Genomic DNA, 21290 nt, shown 5'->3' on the forward strand with positions numbered 1-21290 from the left:
GTCTTGAACTCCCGACCTCAGGTGATCCACCTGCCTCAGCCTCCCAAAGTGCTGGTATTACAGGCATGAGTCACCATGCCCAGCTGGTAGGTTTCAAATTCTAAATAGACTGGCCGGGCGCGGTGGCTCAAGCCTGTAATCCCAGCACTTTGGGAGGCTGAGACGGGTGGATTATGAGGTCAGGAGATCGAGACCATCCTGGCTAACCTGGTGAAACCCCGTCTCTACTAAAAAATACAAAAAACTAGCCGGGCGAGGTGGCGGGCGCCTGTAGTCCCAGCTACTCAGGAGGCTAAGGCAGGAGAATGGCATGAACCCAAGAGGCGGAGCTTGCAGTGAGCTGGGATCTGGCCACTGCACTCCAGCCTGGGCGATAGAGCGAGACTCCGTCTCAAAAAAAAAAAAAAAAAAAAAAATTCTAAATAGACTGTCACCTTGCATTTCCCTACAATTAGGTCAGTGTGCCCAGAACACAGGCAAACAACTTTAACTACCAAATCCTTTCTCTTTAGCAGTGCGATTTTCCTGTTACTTTCCTTGTGGTCTGGACTCACCAAAGTTAGATCCACGATTGGTGAGACTAGGGTAGGCAGCAGCACCAGGCGATGCAGTTGGAGCACCAGGGAGGGACATGGAGCTGAAGGAGGGTGGAGTCTGAAAGTTGCCCACACCAAATTGGGAAGTACGAGTCTTAGCAGTAGCCTGGGTAACCACCTGCTAAAAAGAGATGGAGAGGGGATACAGAACAAATACAGCATTCACATCATTGCACATACCATGCCTATGAGAGTCAACACTGTCAATCACTGCATCCTTCTGAACCAAGCTCATCACTTATTTCCTATTGTATATTTCTTCCAATTAACTCTCAATCTCTCTTGACACTATTTTTTAGGCAGCTGAGATAAAGGTACAAAAAGCAATGAACTATGGGATTAATAAAAGTTGTAAGAATTAAATGAAAGCATCTTATGAACTGTGAAGTTATACAAAACTAGAGGCATTCGTAACAGTAAAGTATTATATGCAGGCCAGGCGGGGTGGCTCATGCCTGTAATCCCAGCACTTTGGGAGGCCGAGGCAGGCAGATCACCTGAGGTGAGGAGTTCGAGACCAGCCAGGCCAACATGGTGAAACCCCGTCTCTACTAAAAATACAAAAATTAGCTGGGCATGATGGCATGTGCCTGTAATCCCAGCTACCCAGGAGGCTGAGGCAGGAGAATCATTTGAACCTGGAAGACAGAGGTTGCAGTGAGCCAAAATTGCGCCCCTGCACTCTAGCCTGGGCAACAGAGTGAGACTCTGTCTCAAAATAACAACAACAAAAAAAGTACTATATGCAGAGAAAAAATATTCTGCACCATTATTCAGTCTGTTCTGCATTCATTTGTTCCTAATGATGTATTTTTTATAAAAACTATTTTCTCACAAGAGTTGTGTATATGCATTATAGAATATCTGGAAAGTGAAGGAAAATATAAAGAAAATAAGAATCATTCGTAATTCCATGGTAAACATGTTTGGATAATTTCTTCCAGTTTCTATTTTCTCGTGCATTTTGTACACAATTGAGATCAGATTGCATATAACATTCTGCAGCCTGCTTTTGGTTTTCACTTTTTAAAACTATTACTTGTATATAACATAAATATATAGTAATATTAAAGAATATTTCTTTAGACAATGTATTTATTGTGCATTATATTACATATATGAATATTATATAAGAATTTTTCGGCCAGGTGCAGTGGCTCACGCCTGTAATCCCAGCACTTTGGGAGGCCGAGGCGGGCAGATCACAAGGTCAAGAGATTGAGACCATCCTGGCTAACACAGTGAAACCCCGTCTCTACCAAAAATACAAAAAATTAGCCAGGCATGGTGGCGGGCGCCTGTTGTCCCAGCTACTCGGGAGGCTGAGGCAGGAGAATGGCATGAACCCGGGAAGCAGAGCTTGCAGTGAGCCGAGATCGCGCCACTGCACTCTAGAGCCTGGGCAACACAGCGAGACTCCATCTCAAAAAAAAAAAAAAAAAGAAAAAGAATGTTTGAACTTTTTTGTAAACAGACATCACTGTAAGTTAGTCATTAATTTTCTCCTTTTTTCCTGCCTTATGGAGTCCTAAACAAAGAGGAAACATCTTAGAATTTACTCCAAAACAAATCTGAAAATTGGACGTGCTCAAAATGTTCCAAGTGAGCAATTATGATTTAAGGTGAATATTTAAGATAAAAACCACAGACTCTACTGAGATTTTTTTATTATCTGTGATTTTTAATTAGCTACTCTCAACAAAGATGGAAACTGGAAACTGGAGAACAGGGGTTGTGGAGAAGGTATTTAAAATAAAAAACACTGATTTTACATATGGGAAAAAAGCCCAAACAAACAAAAAAATAATGCACAGGGAACAAACAGATGATAGGTTTTACCTGGGCAGAAAAGCCTGAGCGGGTAGTAGGGGTCCAAGTTGGGGTTGCTCCTTGGGTGGGGTTGGAGTGGCGGGAAATCTGGGCCAAGATCTGTCCTGCAGAAGCTGATGGCTGGACAATGGTTACAGGAGGGGCTAGGCCACTATTCCTAGGAGTGAATAAATGAGGTAAAGGATTAAAGGGATAGATTTATCACAGAAGCCAGGAATCAAAGGACAATCTAGTGCTATCCCTAGATCCCTCTGACTTCCTGCAGGTTAGGGAAAATTTGATAACAATTTGGAAAAGACAAGAAAGACGGACAGTCACACACTGACCAGGACACACAGAGATGGAGCCTAGAACATGGCAATAGGACAGGTGCAAAGAAATAGAAGGAGGAAAAGCAGCTTGTTTGCCTTACGCTACGCCCTACAAGCTTCACTGCTTTTTCTGAAATAACCAGAGAAAGCAAGGGAAGAATAAAATTTGGATTCAGCAGCTGAATCCCTTAGGGCCCTGTAAAGCAGCACATATATACGGGGCTCACCTGAAATTCTCTGCCGGCCGGGGGGTAGGAGGGAATGTGTTGCCCTGGGAGAATAGCTGTTGGGTGGCAGGGACAGTGCTGGAGGAGATGCCTTTACTCTGATCTGTGGACCAAAAGGAGTTGGGGGAGGGCCAGTCAAGGGGCTGTAGTATATTAGTTCAGCAAGTTCCTATTTACTCAGGTGGTATTACGATTAAGTGGAAAAACACTGGAAGATTACTGATTGGGCAGTGGCATGCCCATCAGTAAGTGATCTAAATGAGAATGTAAAAGGATAATGAGAAAGAAACATACCTGCATTGATGTTGTGATAGATTTCTGAAAATCTTGGATCTCTATCCTGGGCAAATAAACCATCTGACTTCTCAAGGGGCTTGCTGTGTTCTGGTCCTGTGGTTGTCACAGGCTGAACAACCTGTGGAATACAATGATAAAAATAACCATTAAAGATTTAACATGATGATTCAATAACCCTAAAATTCATATAAAACATATGTACATTCTAACTAGTACTGGAGAACACTTCCTAAGTAAATACTCCCTATCCTCTTCAGCGAAGAGGACACAACTCACCTGGGAATGATTGTAGCTGGCCAGTCCATCTCTTCCTGGTACCATGTCCAATTCTGTTTGCTGTTGCTGCTGCCTGTATGTCAAAGGACAGTTGAGAATAGAAAAAAAAAAAATTTTTTTTTTACAGAACCTGGAGAAAGAACCTTAAAACAAATCAAACAGGCCAGGCATGGTGGCTTACGCCTGTAATCCCAACACTTTGGGAGGCCGAGGCAGGTGGATCACCTGAGGTCAGGAGTTCGAGACCAGCCTGGCCAAAATGGCGAAACCCTGTCTCTACTAAAAATACAAAAAATTAGCCGGGGGTGGTGGCAGGCACCTGTAATCCCAGCTATTGAGGAGGCTGAGGCAGGTGAATCACTTGAACCCAGGAGGCAGAGGTTGCAGTGAGCCTAGATCATGCCATTGCACTCCAGCCTGGGCAATGAGAGCAAAACTCCTTCTCAAAAAAAAATAAAATAAAATAAAATAAAATACTAACCAACCAACCAAACAAAAAATATATGGGATTGCAAATGACCACCCCCTGGGTGACTGCTCAACAGATGATTATTTGACCATTTCTTACCTGGGTGCCAGCTGTCCTGAGCCCATCTCCAGGGGTAAATTAGCTGTGGGACCTAGCTGTGGCCTCTGGATTGTGTTGGAGAGTGTAGGCCGTGGTTCTTGGCTAGAGTTCCTAGGAAAACAGAGTAGACAGTAAAGCGGGGGTGGAGGAGGAGGAAGGGGGAAGAGAGAGAGAAAGAGAAGAATCAGATTTTGTATGTAAAGCTCTATAGATTAATCTGTAGGTGGAACAATCAATAAATCCTTCATTAAAGTCCAATCCTACAGTTAATCTAGGGTGTCAGTTTCAGCAAATAGAAACTATGTTCTATGACACAGGGGTCATCTTGTTGGGTTCTAACTCCTTCTAGGTATTCAAAACCTGGTTGTTGTGGATGTGTGTACATATTCATATAAGGTATTTTTTAAAAGCATAGGTAAAAAACTGAAAGTATGTACACTGTACATTAACAAAGACTATCTGGAGTGTGAAAATTTTATTCCTTCTCTCTGTATTTTTCCATACTTTCCACATTTTCTATAAAGAATATTTATTTAAAAATAAAATACTAGACAGGCACGGTGGCTCACGCCTGTAATCCTGGCACTGTGGGAGGCTGAGGCAGGGTGGACTGCTTGAGCTCAGGAGTCTGAGACTGGCCTGGGCAACATGGTGAAGCCCCCATCTCTACAAAAAACACAAAAATTAGCAGGCATGGCGGTGGGCTCCTGTAGTCCCAGCTACTCAGGAGACAGGTGGGAGGATCGCTTGAGCCTGGGAGGCGGAGCTTGCAGTGGGCTGAGAGAGCGCCACCACACTCCAGTCTGGGTGACAGAGTGAGACACTGTCTCAATGAAACAAACAAACAAACAAAAAAATCCCTAAAAGCTAATTAAAATTAATCATGGCAGGGAAAATGATACATAAACATGGAGAAAGCAATTATTTCCAGAAACTCAAGTCCTTAAAACGGCTTAAATTTTTAAAAATTTAAACAAAATGGAAACACAAAAATGATGGTTGTTGTGTAATATAAAGATGCAAAAAGACAAAAATAAAGAGCTACAATGACCATGACCATCCACTTGAGTCCTAAGTTAATAAAAATTTCTAACTCAATCCACTCTGTTATACTAAGTTAGCAAAGAATTAAACTTTACAAGTTCTAAAGACTGAATTGGACAATACTGTTGTCACCAGGTATTATTCATACTTGCTACGTAGTCATAATCTAAAGAGCTGGATTCAAGGCCAATTCTACAGAAAAAGGATTAAATGGCAATGTGGTAACCTGACAATTGATACCTACTAGATGGCTATAATAAACAAAAAGACAGTAACAAGTGTTAACAAGGATGTGGAGAAATCAGAGCCCTTGTACACTGCTCCTGGGAATGCAGAATGATGGGGCAGCTTTGGAAAACAGTTTGGCAATTCCTCAAAAGGTAAAACACAGTTACTATGTGGCCAGCAATTCCACTCCTGGGTGGAATTCAAGAGAATAAAAACATATATCCACACAAAAACTAGTACACAAATATTCATGAAAGCATTTTTTCAGCTCCTTATCCCTATTTTACAGATGGAAGCATTTTTGATAACCAAAAAGTAGAAACAACCAAATGTCCATTAATGAACACACAGACTTGGCCGGGCGCGGTGGCTCAAGCCTGTAATCCCAGCACTTTGGGAGGCCGAGGCGGGCGGATCACGAGGTCAGGAGATCGAGACCATCCTGGCTAACATGGTGAAACCCCGTCTCTACTAAAAATACAAAAAACTAGCCGGGCGTGGTGGCGGGCGCCTGTAGTCCCAGCTACTCGGGAGGCTGAGGCAGGAGAATGGCCTGAACCTGGGAGGCGGAGCTTGCAGTGAGCCGAGATCGCGCCACTGCACTCCAGCCTGGGTGACACAGCGTGAGACTCCGTCTCAAAAAAAAAAAAAAAAAAAAAAAACAGACAGTATGTGGTATATCCATACAATGAAATCTTATTTGCCAATAAAAAGAAATGAAGTAGGCCGGGCGCGGTGGCTCATGCCTATAATCCCAGCACTTTGGAAGGCCGAGGTGGGTGGATCACGAGGTCAGGAGATCGAGACCATCCTGGCTAACACGGTGAAACCCCGTCTCTACTAAAAATACAAAAAACTAGCTGGGCGAGGTGGCGGGTGCCTGTAGTCCCAGCTACTCAGGAGGCTGAGGCAGGAGAATGGCGTGAACCCAGGAGGCAGAGCTTGCAGTGAGCTGAGACCACGCCACTGTACTCCAGCCTGGGTGACAGAGTGAGACTCCATGAAAAAAAAAAAAAAAAGAAATGAAGTACTGATACATGCTACAACATGGATAACCTTTGTAAACATACTAAGTGAAAGAGGCCAGTTACAAAGGAACTACATAGTCTGTGATTCCATTTATACAAAATGTCTAGAATAGACAAATTTATAAAGACAACAGATTCATAGTTATATAGAACTTCAGAGCGGGGGGAAAGAACAGGGAATGACTGTTAACTGATCTAGAATTTGTTTTGGGGGAATGAAAATATTCTGAAATTAGACTGCAGTAAGAGTTACATAACTATGTGATATACTAAAAAACACTGTATACTTTAAATGGGTGAGGTGTATGGTATGTGAAATATATCTCATAAAACTTTTTTAAAAAGCAGCTGCGAGGCCGGGCGTGGTGGCTCAAGCCTGTAATCCCAGCACTTTGGGAGGCCGAGACGGGTGGATCACGAGGTCAGGAGATCGAGACCATCCTGGCTAACACGGTGAAACCCCATCTCTACTAAAAAATACAAAAAACTAGCCAGGCGAGGTGGCGGGCGCCTGTAGTCCCAGCTACTCGGGAGGCTGAGGCAGGAGAATGGCGTAAACCCGGGAGGTGGAGCTTGCAGTGAGCTGAGATCCGGCCACTGCACCCCAGCCTGGGCGACAGAGCAAGACTCCGTCTCAAAAAAAAAAAAAAAAAAAAAAGCAGCTGCGAAAGAAAGGTCAAATAGAAAAGTGCAAAAGAGAGGAACAGTAACTAATGAAAGAGGAGGACGTAGCTATGCTCTAAAGAAAACTGACCAAATCAGGCCCACTGCCTGTTTTTCTAAATAAAGATTTACTGGAACACAGCCACATTCTTTCATTTGTCTATGACTGCTTTCATGCTACAGCAGAGTTGAATAGGTGGAATAAAGACCACATGGCCCACAAAGCATAAAATATTTACTATCTAGCCCCCCTTACAGAAAGAGCTTGCCTACCCCTGCTCCAGAGGAAAATCCTGTCAGACTAGAGCAATAAACTGGTGTACAAAACATCATCTTTTCCAGAAAGAGTTGATAGATAGAATTGAAACATAAACCCTTCCATCTCAGGACCTGGTCTCTGAATTATTGTTTGTAAAATCTTATTCTGGCGAGGTGCAGTGGCTTATGCCTGTGATCCCAGCACTTTGGGAGGAGGACGGACTGCCTGTGCCCAGGAATTTAAGACCAGACTCTGCAACATGGAAAAATCCCATCTCTACAAAAAATACAAAAATTAGCCAGGAATCTTGGTGGATGTCTGTAGTCCCAGCTACTCAGGGGACTGAGGTGGGAGGATCGCTTGCGCCTGGGAGGTTGAGGCTGCAGTGAGCCATGATCACACCATTGCATTCCAGCCTGGGTTCCAGAGCGAGACCCTTTCTGAAAACAAAACAAAACAGAACAAAAACAAAAACAAAAAAACCTCACTCTACTCTGATCAGCTATCCCAAATCCTATAAGTTGGAAAATGAGGAACTTCAAACTAATGGTGTTTAATACTAGAAAAGTGAGGAGAAGGGAATAGCTTGATAAGACTAAGAAGAGCTGGTACATTAGAAATCCCAACATTGGAAAATGCCTATGTGATATTATGAAATACAACTGATTGCTGAACATGGAGGCTAGGGGCACCCACCCCTGTGCCGTCGAAAATTCGACTGTAACTTCTGACTCTCCCAAAACTTTACTACTAATAGCCTACTGTTGGCCAGAAGCCTTACCAATAACATAGACAGTTGATTAACACGTTCTGTATGTTGTATGTATTATGTACTGTATTCTTACAATAAAGTTAAAGAGAAAATATTAAGAAAATCGTAAGGAAGAGAAAATACATTTACAGCACTGTACTGTATTTATCGTTATCATAAGCTTATATCATCTTACAAGATGACTTACAAGATGAGTCATCTATATGAAGTGTCAAGCAACCACAGCTGCAGACTTCATTCTACAGTACATATCAAGCAATTCACCTTTTTCTTATAATGTCATGACTTTTCCCTGCTTCTTGGGAAGACTTCCAGCATCACTAGTGGCACTTCATACTGTTCCCAAATGTTATTCAAGGTTTCAGTATTGCACTAAACATGATGAAAAATATGCAAGAACCATGAGATTTCACTTTTTACTGCAATATGCAATTTATGGGAGTGAATTGCTCATGAAGAGATGATTAGCATCACACAGAATTTTAAGCAAACTGGCAACAATTGAGCAATAGGAGGTGGCTACAAAATTATTACAATAGTATAGTATATACTACCATTAACTTTACACAGTTATGATTTAAAACTGCATCTTTACATTTGTTTACATTTCTCTCAACTACAAATGGTGCCATTGTACAAATGGTGTGTATGTATACGTTGTGATGCATTTTTACTTTTTTTTTTTTTGGAGATGGAGTCTCACTGTCACCCAGGCTGGAGTGCACTGGCACGATCTCAGCTCACTGCAACCTGCACCTCCCAGGTTCAAGTGATTCTCATACCTTAACCTCCCAAGTAGCTGGGACTATAGGCACGTGCCACCATGCCCAGCTAATTTCTGTATTTTCTTTTTTTTTTTTAGTAGAGACAGGGTTTCACCACGTTGGCCAGGTTGGTCTCAAACTCCTGACCTCAAGTGATCTGCTCAACTCGGTCTCCCAAAGTGATAAAGTGATGGGATTACAGGTGTGAGCCACTGCACCTGGCCAGCATTTTTACTTTTTATAATAGATTTGTATATGTTGTATGGTAGTAAATGATAAAATAGACTAGAATTTATATGTATTTAATATATTCATGCATGACATGCCTAACTTTTTCTAATTTTTTCAATACATCTAGGCTATGTAGCTTATTTTCAGGTTTTTCAAATTGTCACAAATATCAAAAGAATTTTCCAAAACATTTACTGAAAAAAATCCATGTATAAGTGGACCTGGATTTTTACCAATTAAAATCTTTGGAATCTTCAGTGTGGTAAGTGTCTTTCTGTCTGCTAATGAGTTGACTGAGGGCTGGCAACCCCTAGGTAGCTTCAAGATGGGGGCTCGTCCATGGAAAGATCAAGGCAAAATTAGAGGGTTGGGACTTATAGCCCTAACCTGCAACCTCATGGAGGGGAGTGGGACCTAAGGTTAAGTTGATCACCAATGGCCAATGATTTAATCACTCATGCCTACATAATGAAATTTCCATTAAAACCCAAAAGGACTGGGTTTGAGGAGCTTCTTAATAGGTAAACACATGGAAATCCCTGGAGGGTAGTCCACCCAGAAAGAGTTTGAAAGCTCTGCGCTCCTTCCTCCTTACCTTGCCCTATCTATCTCTTCATCTGATGTTCACTAGTATCCTTTGTAATATCTTTTATAATAAACTGGTAAACATAGGTAAATGTTCCCTGAGCCATTCAAGCAAATTGACTGAACCCAAGTAGGGGGTCATGGGAGACAGCTGGTCAGTCAGATGCACAGGTAAAACAACCTGGGGCTTGCAACTGGCATCGGAAGTGGGAGCAGTCTTGTGGTACTGCATCCACAAATTGGGGGATCTGATGCTATCTCCGAGTAGATAGTGAACTGAATTGAATGGAAGGACACCCAGCTGGTGTCCACTGCAGAACTGATCACTTGATTTTTTTTTTTCTTTTTTATCTTTTTTTGAAACGGAATCTCACTCTGTAGCCCAGGCTGGAGTGCAGTGGGGTGATCCCAGCTCACTATAACCTCCACCTCTCAGGTTCAAGCGATTCTACTGTCTCAGCCTCCCGAGTAGCTGGGACTATAGGCACATGCCACCATGCCTGGCTAATTTTTGTGTTATTGCTTGATTGTTTACCCCTCACATAGGGCATCAGAAGTATTTTGTGTTGTGAGAGTAGAGGAAAAACAGTTTTTTCACACTCCTGTATAACACATACTTCACATTGGTGTTGGTACAGATGATGTACTCAATTTCATCTGAGTAAGGGTTCTGGAAAGTAAAGGAGCTGGTTCTCATCCAGAGCCATTCTTGGTTCTTAGACCGGAACCGGAACATGACAGACAGCACTTGGCCTTTTAATTTCACCACCTGAAAAAGTTTTCATGCCATCAGTGGAACTCATAGAAAATTTTCATTACAAAAATAAATAAAAATTTTCCCATTTCTACAACCCTAAAACTCTTGTCATTGTCCTTGAGGCACCAGTATTTTTCAATATTAAAACAAAATGAGAGTAAAAACGAAGTGATTCAATATGGAAGCATATTTCTCATGCTTCCTTTCATCTAGAGTGCAGTGGTGATGCTTCCTTTCATCTAGAGTGCAGTGGTGCGATCTCTACTCACTGCAACCACCACCTCTCAGGTTCAAGCGATTCTCCTGCCTCAGTTTCCCAAGTGGCAGGGACTACAGGCATGTGCCACCATGCTCGGCTAATTTTTTGTATTTTTAGTAGAGACGGTGTATTCACCATGTTAGCCAGGATGGTCTTCATCTCCTGACCTCGTGATCCGCCCGCCTCGGCTTCCCAAAGTGCTGGGATTACAGGCGTGAGCCACTGTGCCCAGCCTTTTTTTTTTTGAGACGGAGCCTCGCTCTGTCACCAGGCTGGAGTGCAGTGGCGCAATCTCAGCTCACTACAACCTCCGACTCACTGGTTCAAGCAATTCTCCTGCCTCAGCCTCTCGAGTAGCTGAGATTACAGGCACGTGCCACCATGCGCAGTTAATTTTTGTATTTTCAGTAGAGACAGGGTTTCACCATGTTGGCCAGGATGGTCTCAATTTCCTGACCTCGTGATCCGCCTGCCTTGGCCTCCCAAAGTGCTGGGATTATAGGCTTGAGCCACTGAGCCCGGCCAGAGACTCAAGCTTTCTTATTAGGTTGGTGCAAAAGTCATTGCATTTTTGCCATTAAAAAAAAAATGGCAAAAAACACAATTTCTTTTGCACCAACCTATTACTATTCTAGTCAAAAAGGAATAATACTTATTTCCAGGAAGGAAAAGACTGTTTCCCTACTTCCCTTGGGATATCCATTAAAAATACTCTGAGGTACCTTTACAAGTCTATTCCAGAAATTTGGTAAGTTTAATGACACTGAATATAGCTTACATGTTGCTCTTCAGTCCTATTTTTTCCCCTGAAATCTGAGAACATCTGTTTTCATTTTTTTTCTTTTTTTTCTTTTTTTCTTTGAGATGGAGTCTCACTCTACTGCCCAGGCTGGAGTGCAGTGGTGCAATCTTGGCTCACTGCAACCTCCGCCTCCCGGGTTCAAGTGATTCTCCTGCCTTAGCCTCCTGAGTAGCTAGGGACTATAGGTGTGCCCCACCACACCCAGCTAATTTTTGTATTTTTAGTAGAGATGGGTTTTCACCATGTTGGCCAGGCTGGTCTCAAACTCCTGACCTCAAATGATCTGCCTGCCTTGGCCTCCCAAAGTGCTGGGATTATAGGCATGAGCCACGGCGCCCAGACAACATCTGTTTTCACAGTATCTACAGAGGCTTCCATAAATAAAATTAAGTTGGCTTTAGTCTTGTTTTGCTTTTTAAAAGTAATTTAAGTTATTCTATTTTTTATTTTATTTTATTTTTAGACAGTCTTGCTTTATCACCCAGGCTGAAGTGTAGTGGGGCAATCTTGGGTCACTGCAACCTCTGCCTCCTGGGTTCAAGCAATTCTCGTGCCTCAGCCTCCCAGGTAGTTGGGACTACAGGCATGAGCCACCATACCTGGCTAATTTTTGTATTTTTAATAGAGACAGGGTTTCAAGATGTTGGCCAGGCTGGTTCAAACTCCTGGCTTCAAGTGATCACCTGCCTCAGCCTCCCAAAGTGCTGGGATTACAGGCGTGAGTGACCATGCCCAGCCAATTTTAGGTTATTTTACATACTAGTCTCATGGAATAGAAAATAATCTTTTAACTCTATATTCCTAAAAATTAAAAAATAAAAAATAAAAAAACAGTATTAGAAGCCAACCACCTATTTTGTAATACTATGTATCAAATACTGGGTGATGTGTTTTATATTCATTACCTTATTTAATCTTCCCAACAACCATCTGAATTAAGGTACTATTAATATATTCATTGTATCAGTAAGGACACTACTAAGACTTAAAGAGGTTAATTAACTTGTCTAGGCCGGGCGCGGTGGCTCAAGCCTGTAATCCCAGCACTTTGGGAGGCCGAGGCGGGTGGATCACGAGGTCAGGAGATCGAGACCATCCTGGCTAACATGGTGAAACCCCGTCTCTACTAAAAAATACAAAAAACTAGCCGGGCGAGGTGGCGGGCGCCTGTAGTCCCAGCTACTCGGAGGCTGAGACGGGAGAATGGCGTGAACCCGGGAGGCGGAGCTTGCAGTGAGCCGAATCACGCCACCGCACTCCAGCCTGGGCAACACAGCGAGACTCCGTCTCAAAAAAAAAAAAAAAAAAAAACTTGTCTAATACAAAGTAAAAACCGTTATCGAAAGCCGTCTATAAAATTCACCAGATATTTTCAGAAGCTGAAGCCTGAGAATGACAATTAACAGTCAGCTTATATAATTCATTACAACTCTCACTGATCCATAAAAGAACCGTCTAGGCTGGGCGCAATGGCTCACGCCTGTAATCCCAGCACTTTGGGAGGCTGAGGCGGGTGGATCACAAGGTCAGGAGATTGAGACCATCCTGGCCAACATGTTGAAACCCTGTCTCTACTAAAAATACAAACATTAGCTGGGCGTGGCAACGCATGCCTGTAATCCCAGCTACTTGGGAGGCTGAGACAGGAGAATCGCTTGAACCCGGGAAGCAGAGGTTACAATGAGCCGAGATCACACACTACACTCCACCCTGGCGACAGAGCTAGACTCCTAAAAAAAAAAAATTAACTGTATAAAATGAATTTTTCTACTACAAGCTTAGTGAAGTATACTGTTTTCTTTTCTTTTCTTTTTTTTTTTTTTTTGAGACAGAGTCTAGCTCTGCCATCCAGGCTGGATGGAGTACAGTGGTATGATCTCAGCTCACTGCAACTTCTGCCTCCCCAGTTCAAGTGATTCTTGTGCCTCAGCCTCCCGAGTACCTGGGATTACAGGCATGCACCACCATAACAGGCTAATTTTTTGTATTTTTAGTAGAGATGGGGTTTCACTGTGTTGGCCGGGCTGGTCTTGAACTCCTGGCCTCAAGTGATCCACCTGCCTCAGCCTCCCAGAGAGCTGGGATTATAGGTGTGAGCCACGGCGCCCAGATGAGAACATCTATTTTCACAGCATCTACAGAGATTGGGTGCATGAGCCACCATGCTTGGCCCAATAGTTTAAATACCTTAAAGACAGCTCCTTGGAAACAGTTAATTGAATACAAGACAGTAAATAGCCAAAGCCAAACAGAAATACCTTGGGGATTATCCATAATTTCAAAGTATTAATCCTTTTCTATTTCTTAAAAATGCACATTAAGTACTAAAGAACATAAAACTGTAGTGCCTGCCACAGTGTTCAGTTAATCAGTAGTCAATATTTATGGAGTGAATATGATAAATATTTATTCAGAACCAAACCAGGAAAAAAGTTACCTGTTGGAAGCTGTCTCTTAGAAGCTGCTGGTCTTCAGGATGACAGAATTCCACAATATTCTTTCCTAAGAGTTCCTAGAAGAGAGAAAGAAAAGTATGATATATACTTTTTTTTTAAGATGGAGTTTTGCTCTTGTTGCCCAGGCTGGAGTACAATGGCGCGATCTTGGCTCACTATAACCTCCGCCTCCTGGGTTCAAGCAATTCTCCTGCCTCAACCTCCCAAGTAACTGGGATTACAGACATGTGCTATCACACCTGGCTAATTTTGTATTTTTGTTTAGTAGAGACAGGGTTTCACCATGTTGGTCAGGCTGGTCTCGAACTCCTGACCTCAAGTGATCCACCTGCCTCGGCCTCCCAAAGTGCTGGGATTACAGGTGTGAGCCACCATACCCAGCCAAGATATATACTTTTATGGTCATCTGAAAGTATCAGCTTTTAGTAAAAATCCAGGCCCATCAGCTGGGGACCTGGATTTTATTTCTTCTGTTTTGATCCTAAGATTATAGTTAAGCGTGGAGGGAAAAATAAGACAATAAACAAAAGATGAAATATGCTAAAAGAAGACAGAATCTGTTAAGGAGCTGGCTTCTAAAACATTTTTCTTTTTCAGAATATTATATATTTATTTTAATGAGATTATAAATTTTAGGTATAATTTATATTCATAATTCAGCCTTTCTAAGTGTATGATTTGATGACTTCTACTAAATTTATACAATTGTGCAATGATTACCACAATCCAGTTTTAGAACACATTCACTGCCTCAAAAAGTTCCCTTGGACTATCTGCAGTCAATCTCTGTTCCCACTCCCCTCCCCAGCCAATCACAAATCTGCTTTCTGCCTCTCTAGTTCTGCTATTTCTACAAATTTCATATAAATAAAACAAAACAGTATGTGGTCTTTTGGGTCTAGCTTCTTTCACTGAGCATGGTATTTTTGAAGTTCATCTACATGGTTGCATTATCAGTAGTTTATTCCTTTTTATGCTCAGTAGTATTCTAACATGGATACAACACAGTTGTGTATTCATTTACAAAATGTTAATGGACGTTTAAATAGTTTCCATTTTTTGGCTATTATGAATAATACAGATATGAACTGTGTACAACTATGTACAAATCTATGTGTGAACATGTTTTCATTTCTCTTAGGTAGATACTTAGGAATGAAATTGCTAGGTTATAGGATAAGAGTATGTTTAACTTTGTAGGAAATTGCCAAAATGCTTTTGCAAAGTAGCTATACCATTTTACAAGTCTATCAGCAATGTATGAGGGTTCCTTCCAGCTTCTACACATTTTCAACAATACTTTTTGATTATAGCCATTCTAGTGGGTATCTCATTGTGATTTTAATTTGCAGTTTCCTAAGGGTAAAAAGATGTTGAGCATCTTTTCATGTGCATAAATGCATATTTATTCTTTGGTCAAATGTCAAGTCTTGTGCCCTTTTTTACCAGCTGTTTGTCTTAATGAGTTATTTATATATTCCTGGTTCAAAGCCTCTTTCAGATATATGATTTGTAACTATTTTCTCTCCATTTATGTCTGGTTTTTTTCATTTTCTTAATAATATCCTTTAAAGACGGCAAACTTTAATTACAATTAAATCCAATTTATCATTTTTTTTCTTCTGTGAATCATGCTTTTAGTGTCATGTAAGAAATCTTTTGCTTAGGCCGGGTGCGGTGGCTCAAGCCTGTAATCCCAGCACTTTGGGAGGCCGAGGCGGGCGGATCACAAGGTCAGGAGATCGAGACCATGGTGAAACCCCGTCTCTACTAAAAATACAAAAAATGAGCCGGGCGCAGTGGCGGGCGCCTGTAGTTCCAGCTACTCGGGAGGCTGAGGCAGGAGAATGGCGTGAACCCAGGAGGCGGAGCTTGCAGTGAGCCAGGATCGCGCCACTGCACTCCAGCTTGGGCGACAGAGCGAGACTCCGTCTCAAAAAAAAAAAAAAAAAAAAAAAAAAAAAAAAAAAAGAAATCTTTTGCTTAACTCAAAATCACAGAGATTTTCTCCTAGGAGTTTATTTGTAACTTTAGCTCTTACACATTTAGGCCTTTGAGCTGATTTTGTAAATTGTATAAGATAAGATCTATGTGTTTTTATTTTTGGGTGTGGTTTTTTTTTTTTTTTTGCATACAGATATCGAATTGTTCCATTTGTTAGAAATATTTATTTTATCCATTGAATTGTCTTGGCACCTTTGCTGAAAATTAGTTGACAAGTATAAGAATAGACCTTATTCTGATCTATTGATCTATGTATCTATCCTTACATCAACACCACACTGTCTTGGTAATAGCTTTATAGTTAGTATTGAATCAGGTAGTGTAAATTCTCTTTGTTCTTTGTTTTCAAGACCTCTTTTTCACCAACCTCTTTCACATAGCCACAGCCAGAAGTCTTTCCTTCCCACAACCCTTTTAAAAGTTTATATGATGAGTCAATTCAGAGATGGCTAACTGGTCTGTTGCACGAGTAAATTATAATAACTGGTGCTAAATCTGCATGTTTTATGGGCCATTATTCATTTAGGTAATTACGTGAATTATCTAAATGTGGCTATACTGGTGTAACTAATTAATATGAGTACCTTTGAATCATTATCTGTATTAATATGAATAACAAAAAATAAATGCATATTTGTACCTGCTGCTCCCACCTGGTTTGACAAGCCGTATTTCTCTACATGAGATGACAGTCCTAATAGGAAGCTGAAAATAATGTTAGGTACTAACAGAATATGATGATCTCTTTTTCTCAACTGAGGTTGGTATGTTTTGGCTATCTTAGGAACTACATGATTACATAATCTCAAAACAGCCAAAGGAAAATGGAGGCCTAAGTATTAGTGATGTAATAGCTCCAGCTCCTCACCTGCGGTTGGTAGCCAACAGTAGCCACACAGCGGTGATCCACAAAAGTGAAGATCCCCTCAATGTTGTGTCGGGAGATGAACTCTGTTGGTTGACAAACATTACTCATGTCTGTACAATTGGGAGAACTAGTTACCTGAGAGTGAACAGACAAAAATGAGGTAAAATGACATCAGTCTTTACAGATGTATTTCCTATCTCCTCATGGTCTTTGGCATACACATAAGATTCCGTTTTAGGACTTTCTAAACGTTCACATTTTATCCAAAAAGGAAAAAAAATGACAATCACAATCAGACAAGGCATAAGGTCTAGCTCTACTCCCAAACATTTATACTTTACCAAGTTAGTAAAGTAAGAATAAAGTTTATTCAACCCAAAATCCACATACTTTCATCTAGCTAGGCTGAGCTCATTACTCAGGCTGATATGGTACAAGTAACCAAGAAACTTATCTATACTTATGAAAAAAAATCAAAATAATTCCACTTTTCTAATGTTAGTCAGGTAATGATAAAATGAAAAGGATCTTTCTTCTTTTGTACAGGGGGAAAGGAGATTAACTGGAAATTGAAAATTAAGCATAGTAAAGCTAAAATTAAGACAAGGGGAAAAAGATCTCCCTCCTCTCATGCTTTTCAACTTCTACTTAAGTCCAAGAATAGCAATGGTCACTATAAAAGCCATATTCCTTCAAATTTTTACAGTTTTGTGGAATTCTTCATTTGTATTCAGAAAGTAAAAGAAAATTAACAGGAATGAGTCCTGAAGATTTTTTCTAATTGAAAGGGGATATACATGTGGAAAATTCATACTTGCCTGCAATCTGCCAATGGCCACTAGGCAAAACTTGCTTCCCTGGCCAGCCTCTGGGTCATCATCTGGGAGGGAAACACCTTCAGAAAGGTGAGGTTAAAAGGTTTAACAGGGACCTCCAACTCAAATGCCTTCAAAACTCAAACAAGTAAAGATTCAAAATAGACCTATTTATGGGCCAGGCACCGTGGCTCACGCCTGTAATCCCAACAATTTGGGAAGCCGAGGTGGGCAGATCACTTGAGGACAGGAGCTTGAGGCCAGCCTGACCAACACGGTGAAACCCCATCTCTACTAAAAATACAAAAATTAGCCAGGCGTGGTGGCGTGCGCCTGTAATCTCAGCTACTTGGGAGGCTGAGGTGAGAGAATCACTTGAACCCAGGAGGTAGAGGCTGCAGAGAACCGAGATCGCGCCACTGCACTCCAGTCTGGGTGACAGACAGAGTGAGACTCCCTCTCAAAAAAAAAAAACAAAAAGCAAAACAAAACAAAATACATCCAGTTATGAAGAGGCTAAGCATAAAGCAATAGAGAATGATAAATAAGAATAAAAATAAACAATTACATAAAATTTACCATATATGCCAGTCATTGTTTTAAGTATTTACATATATATTGATTCCTACCTTTTACCCATGTTAATTATAGTAAACTGGAAATACAAGTCCTACCCAGAGTATTCTAAAAAACTATGCTGGCCAAATAAGGCATATATGAAGACATCCATTCTATGACCATGTTATAGGCAGAAAATGTATGCTTTGCCTAATCTGTGACTTTTAAAGTTAGCAAGCAACCCAAAACGAAGTTATACCAACCATCAATAGTTATTCATGTCCCTTGGAAAAGAGAGAAACCAATGTTTTACAGAGAAAAGGAAGAAGACTGCATTTCTCCCCTATTGTTTGCACAGTTATATTCTTTTTATCCAGAAAAATAGTACTCCTTGATGCTACACAGAGGTATGAAAGATAACATATTTTAAATGTATGGATTATGTAGTATATAGACTAAGTAATTCAAATGTCATTACTACTTCAGTGAAATTTTTTTAAATTACATTAACTACTTTTATTGGGTACCTGCCACATGCCAGGCACTGGGCTGGATGCTTTCCTTAAATTAAATCTAATCCTCACAAAACCCCTATACAGGATGTACTAACTCCAAATTACAGATGAGAAAACTGAGCTTTATAAAGGTCAAGCAACTTACCCTAGGCAATGCCACTAATAAATAACAATGACAGGAATCATACCCAGGTTTTTCCACGTCCAAAGTTTAACCTCTTTCTGAAACACATCACCTTGCTTCTCTTTTCTCTTAGTTTCTGTCTCCCCCAAATCCCTACTTTCCAATAATATCCATGCGGCAGGGAAGTAATAAAGTTGCTAAGATTTGGAAACTCTGACAAGCCAACTTAAAACGTTGATCCCTTCAACCCAATCACCTTTCTCACATTCCGTGTTTGACCTCAAGTTCTAGTAAAGCCAATCTGCTCAAAGCTTGATTTAAAGCCTTTGCAGAGAATATCCTCAATAAGTTATTACAATAAAGGCATTTCCCCCTTTTCCCTCAAAGTCTTGTTCCTAGTTTAGAAAGCTTTCTCAAATTAACTGCATTCAATGTCTATGCTTCTTTGCAAGAAATGCTTAGAACACATATGTTCAGTATAAATTTGTGCATTTAAAGACCACATTCTGTGACATAGCCAACACTGAATCATTTTCCAGCCTGAATTATCTATCTCCTCAACTGGAATAAAAGCTCAATAACGGAAGGGAAAGATGGTGTATTTTACTTTCCTATTTTCTTTCATATTATACAAAAGTACATTTCATATACCAGGTATATAATAAATATTAGTTTTCATGGACTCTGTGAGAAACCAACGGTACTAAGGGGAAATATCTACTGTTTCACTTTCTTACCTGCTGGGGGCCAGGCCTTGATGTAGCCTGTGCAGTGGACCACCACGAAGTGAGGTTCCCCATCCTTTACAGAGCCAAGTCCATTCCTAGAAGAGTTACAGGAATTAGAAAAAAAAAATCTACCCAGTAAAACTCAAAGGGCAATGCTGGCTTAGTACCTTTAAGTTTAGGCTCTTAGGAGTTTACAAAACAGGATAATCAGCTTTCCCACCCAAAAATGACCACCACATTTTTACCCTTGCCAAAGTAAAGTAACCAAAAGGTATACAGTAGGAGGAAAGCAGGTAAAATAGCATAGCAACTTCCTTAAACAGGATTTTCAAGAGAAGTTTTAGAAGTTTAGGAAAATATTGCCAGAAAAAAAAGTAACTGGGAGGTAAGGGATGAAAGTGAGGGCTGCTGAAGGAATGACTACAGTAAGATAGGTAAAAATGTGATGATCTCTACAGGTATTTGGCCATCCCTTTGGTTTTCACCACTTAGGATCTCACCTGCATCTGTTCCTCACAAAGCTCAGCCTATTCACAGAAACTGGGTCCACAGAGCTACTGCCACACCTGTTTCAAAGAACAAAGAGATTAAAAGCAATCAGGCTGCACTATCAAAGAACTTTCCACAGTAATAGCAGAATAACAGGCTCTGGATACAATTAGACATAGAAAATTGGTAATGCTTCTAATAATGAAGGATAAAGGTAAGTCAGGTTTAGTATTTCTAGAACTTTCAGAATTTGAAGTCAAAATGTTCCATATATTCTTCAAATGCAAATATTCTCAACATCAAGAGTTGGTAAGCTTTTTCTGTAAAGTACCAGATAGTAAGTATTTTCAGCTTCATGGGCCAGAAGGTCTGTTGCAACTAGTCAACTCTAGCATTATAGCATGAAAGTAGCCATAGATAATATGTAAAAATATGGGCATGGCTATGTTCCAATAAAACTTTATTTACAAACAAAGGGCTGTGGTTTGCTTACTCCTGCTCTACATTAACCACAACTTAATGTAATTGCTACAGTTCATTATTATCTCGCTCTTGCCTATGTCTTTGCATTAGCCATGTCCACATATTGGGATACTCCTGCCAATGCTACTTTCCCTCTCCCCATTCTATAAAATAAAAATAAAACTTACATAGGGTTAATACATGTCATGCTCTGTTCTAAATATCTTTACATATATTAATTCATCTAATCTTCATAACAACTTTATAAAGTCAGTATTAACATTATCGCCATTGAGATGATTAAATCAAAGCACAATATAGTCATGTAATCATCCAAGGTTTCAGAAGATAGCATCAAAGCTAGAATTCAAATTCACAGAATATGGATTAAAACAAAATCCAGCAGTCTGAGTCTAGAAGCTACTCTAAGTTACAAGCTGGGCACAGTGGTTCAGGCCTGTAATCTCAGCACTTTGGGAGGCCGAGACAGGCGAATCACTTGAGGTCAAGAGTTTGAGGCCGGCTGGCCAACATGGTGAAACACTGTTTCTACTAAAAATACAAAAATTAGCCAGCTGTGGTGGCATGCGCCTGCAATCCAGCTACTCAGGAAACTGAGGCATGAGAATCGCTTGAACCTAGGAGGTAGAGGTTGTAGTGAGCCAAGATCATGCCACTGCACTCCAACCTGGGCAAAAGAGCAAGACTCTGTCTCAAAAAAATAAATAAATAAAAATAAAAATAAATCACTAAACCACATAATGTTCAATTTTG

The 21290-nt window shown here is 40.8% G+C and overlaps 1 protein-coding gene across 12 annotated transcripts in view; it reads right to left on the reverse strand.

The window, feature by feature from the left end:
* ARNT (aryl hydrocarbon receptor nuclear translocator) overlaps positions 1-21290 on the reverse strand; it is a 68439-nt gene that overhangs the window by 4435 nt on the left and 42714 nt on the right. For 9 of the 12 annotated variants that reach the window (XM_017946974.2, XM_003892594.4, XM_021923480.2 and 6 more), the window contains 12 exons: positions 20066-20131; positions 19575-19660; positions 17644-17720; positions 16826-16960; positions 13935-14009; positions 10297-10448; positions 4106-4216; positions 3538-3610; positions 3259-3379; positions 2965-3067; positions 2436-2583; positions 555-717 (listed from right to left, as the gene is read on the reverse strand). In XM_017946974.2, coding sequence (XP_017802463.2) covers positions 555-717; positions 2436-2583; positions 2965-3067; positions 3259-3379; positions 3538-3610; positions 4106-4216; positions 10297-10448; positions 13935-14009; positions 16826-16960; positions 17644-17720; positions 19575-19660; positions 20066-20131 — 1310 coding nt within the window. The remainder of the gene's footprint in view (positions 1-554; positions 718-2435; positions 2584-2964; positions 3068-3258; positions 3380-3537; positions 3611-4105; positions 4217-10296; positions 10449-13934; positions 14010-16825; positions 16961-17643; positions 17721-19574; positions 19661-20065; positions 20132-21290) is intronic. The other 3 variants (XM_009180593.2, XM_021923502.2, XM_009180622.3) reach the window with 1 other exon arrangement.

This window comes from Papio anubis, chromosome 1, assembly GCF_008728515.1.
Source record: "Papio anubis isolate 15944 chromosome 1, Panubis1.0, whole genome shotgun sequence".
Lineage (NCBI taxonomy): Eukaryota > Metazoa > Chordata > Mammalia > Primates > Cercopithecidae > Papio > Papio anubis.